The sequence below is a fragment of the Cynara cardunculus genome (genome assembly GCF_001531365.2).
Source record: "Cynara cardunculus var. scolymus isolate 2C chromosome LG 12, CcrdV1, whole genome shotgun sequence".
NCBI lineage: Eukaryota > Viridiplantae > Streptophyta > Magnoliopsida > Asterales > Asteraceae > Cynara > Cynara cardunculus.
Window position 1 is genome coordinate 3,869,859 of NC_037539.1, and position 2,945 is coordinate 3,872,803.

Below are 2,945 nucleotides of genomic sequence, written 5' to 3' on the forward strand. Positions count from 1 at the left end.
GATGTGATCCAAAGTTGGCACAACAAACATTTGATACTTCTGTAACAGTAAATCAGTTTTTGGCTTATTGAAGTTGAAATTCAATTCATAGTTTGATTACTACATTAAGTATAAAAAATATAAAATTAAATGCGTAAAAAATGAATATGATTAAGAAAAACATTGATACATGTTTTTAACTATGAAAATGGGTACCAGAAATATGAATAATAAGGGCTTAATTACCAACAGATGTAGGTAACTGCTGAGTTTTGTTCTTAATAGACAGTTTCCTTTTGTAAGAGCCACAGGCCAGTTAAAAAGTGACTTATTGAATTGAACATCTGATAATTATAAGACGTACAATTATTGGTCAGATCTAATTAAGCTAAAATAAATATATAACTTCAATCTTTTGCAACTTGCACCTGCACCCTCACCCTCACCCTCACCTGTTAATTCCATTCCCACATCTTTCCAGCTTCATCACTCGTCATCATCAATCATCATCATCATAACAAAAAGCTTACTGGACAACATTTCCATTATGCACCCCTAAAGAATAACAAAATGTTACAAAACATCAATAATTCTTTGTTTCTTGCAACTCTGAAAACCTAACAAATCCATCTCTGTGTTGCTTCTTCTATTGCCATTGCAACTACTAACGCTTTTAATGTTTACTCCGAATAAACGTAACATCTGAACTGGTTCCACACATTTGGTGGCCGGTTGGACTTGGATGGCTTGTGGGTCGGTATTGCCCGACCCACTTTTGGACTTCCAGTCTATGTAAAGCTGCTTGTTTAGTCCGGTTGAGCTCTGAAAGTTCACAGTGTCACCGGCTTTTAAGTTTTTCTCTTTCACAAAACGGCTCCAACCTTTCGTTAAAACATAGCTCTGGCTACTGTTCCAATATGAGTATCGAAATCTCCATACTTTTGCATCTGAATCTTCGAAATGTAAAAGAACTCCTTTGGAAGTGCTTCCTCTCTGAACCGGAAAGTGTTTTTCGGCGTGTTGTTTTGGTATCACCAGCCGGTTCAATTTTCCGACGTCGCTGGGTGTCACCGTCTTCTGGAAGAGGTGTTCACGGGGCTTCACCACACCTGAACCGGAACAACCACCGTCTCTTGAACTGGTTTTGTCTAAGTTGCAGTTTCTCTTGCTTTGCTCCAGCTCGTCATTGTACGTGTGTTTCCTCAGCATATCCACGATCTCGGCTTTGGAATGAGAACTCAAGAAACTAGCTTCCAAGCTGGCTTCTTTTGTGTCGGCTACAAGGGGTTTGAAATTCGTGACGGCGTCTCGGCCGCGAAACCGTTGTACGGCGACGTCATACGCTTTCGCAGCTTCGTCTTCTTCGTTAAAGGTGCCAAGCCATACCCTTTGGTGTTTTTCGTAAATCTGAGCTCCCCAACGACCGTTTGGTTGTGGGACGACTCCTTTGAATCTTGATGACGGCAGCTTCCTCGACTGGGCTTCCAACCCACCTTCCGGGTCTAGAACCATGCTGGCTCCGCTTCCAACACGGCACAAGCTAATCATCTCCGGCGTGGAGACAGGCGGAGCAAGGGTTGAGGTGGTTTCACTGGTTGTGCTTTGGTCGTCTGTGCAGTTTCTATCCATTTTTGGAGAGAGAAATGAAGGGGGAATCAGGTCCAATTGGTGTTTGTAGAGAGAGAAACAAAATAAAAAGATTATGGAATGGGTATGAGAGAAGGGTTGTGTATATATAGGGAGATATCAAATCTTCATGTGGGTGTTATTTCAATATTATTTTAATTTCATGTTGTCGTATAATAATCCTACTTGACTATATATTCCTGCCTATATTATGTACGTATTGGGAAACAGGCCAAATATGTGTAGGTAAGAACCCCGAACCTTCATATATATATATATATATAAATCTTTATTAATTATCTCGGTCATTCATCATGTAAAACTTGACAACTTGTGTATATTGGTCATTCACATATAATACTCATATGTCATGCATCGTTGACAATAACTTAATATTAATTACGCAAAAATAACTCTACATCAAAACCCGTACGGTTCATGAAATCGATGTATACATATATGGCCGATAATCACGTAAGAAATTTGAACTCGTTGATATAAATGAGTTTTTAAAACGCATAAATTTTCAAGATATTTATGCATAAACTCAACTTTATAGTATAGTTTAATGTGTTTATCAATCGGTTTTATAAAATTGAAATTCAGAGGTTTAAAGAGTTATACATGTAGAATAATGAGTTTTAAATTTAAACTTTAATTTAATATGCATTATTAAAAACTACATAATCGTTTCTTAATAAGTTGGTTGAGAGAGTTTTTTTTTTCTTCAAATAATATTGGTTTGTTAAATATTGACATCATGTGTGTCTTTTTGGTTCGATATGATTAAAATTATAAATATGTAATTAATCAATAAAATGCTCTAGAAAATTAAGCAACCAATTTTAGGGTTTTAATTGAAATTGTGAAACTAGGGTTTCGAAATTGCAACAAGCTAGTTTAAGTAAAGCAGTTGACTTTCTTGTTTACACAACGTGAGGTGATAACTTTTAATTACTATTTGGTAGTTGAATTGCACTCAATCCAAAACGACTATTTGAAATCTATATTTGGGTCTAACCAATTAATTATGGCTAATTAAATCAAGGTTTTAATTTGATTAATTTAATTATGCCGAATGCAATTAATGTAGCAAGATTAATATCGTTATTTGAGGTCGTAAAAGCATGATGTTTAGTTAGCAATAATTAATTACGCAAAAATAACTCGATCATCTGAATCTTGTATAATTGTGTCTCACGAATGCCCGGTTGAGTCGTTAGCTAAGCATGCTTACATGTACAATGATTAAGTGATGAACCATGTTTTATAAATCAACATAGAATTTTTAACATGATCCTACCATATTGACAGAGGAGTTCAAATGGTTTGTTTTTCAA

At 35.9% G+C, this 2,945-nt stretch overlaps 1 protein-coding gene across 1 annotated transcript; it reads right to left on the reverse strand.

The window, feature by feature from the left end:
- Positions 1-273: 273 nt before the first annotated feature.
- Positions 274-1,661, reverse strand: LOC112522900 (AP2/ERF and B3 domain-containing transcription factor RAV1-like). The gene has a single exon (XM_025132232.1). It carries the CDS (start codon positions 1,606-1,608, stop codon positions 553-555), a length of 1,056 nt encoding a protein of 351 aa, XP_024988000.1. The 5' UTR covers positions 1,609-1,661; the 3' UTR covers positions 274-552.
- Positions 1,662-2,945: the final 1,284 nt, after the last annotated feature.

Bases quoted from the DNA above. Each gene is read 5' to 3' on its own strand.
- LOC112522900 (XM_025132232.1), bottom strand. From the start codon at position 1,608: ATGGATAGAAACTGCACAGACGACCAAAGCACAACCAGTGAAACCACC.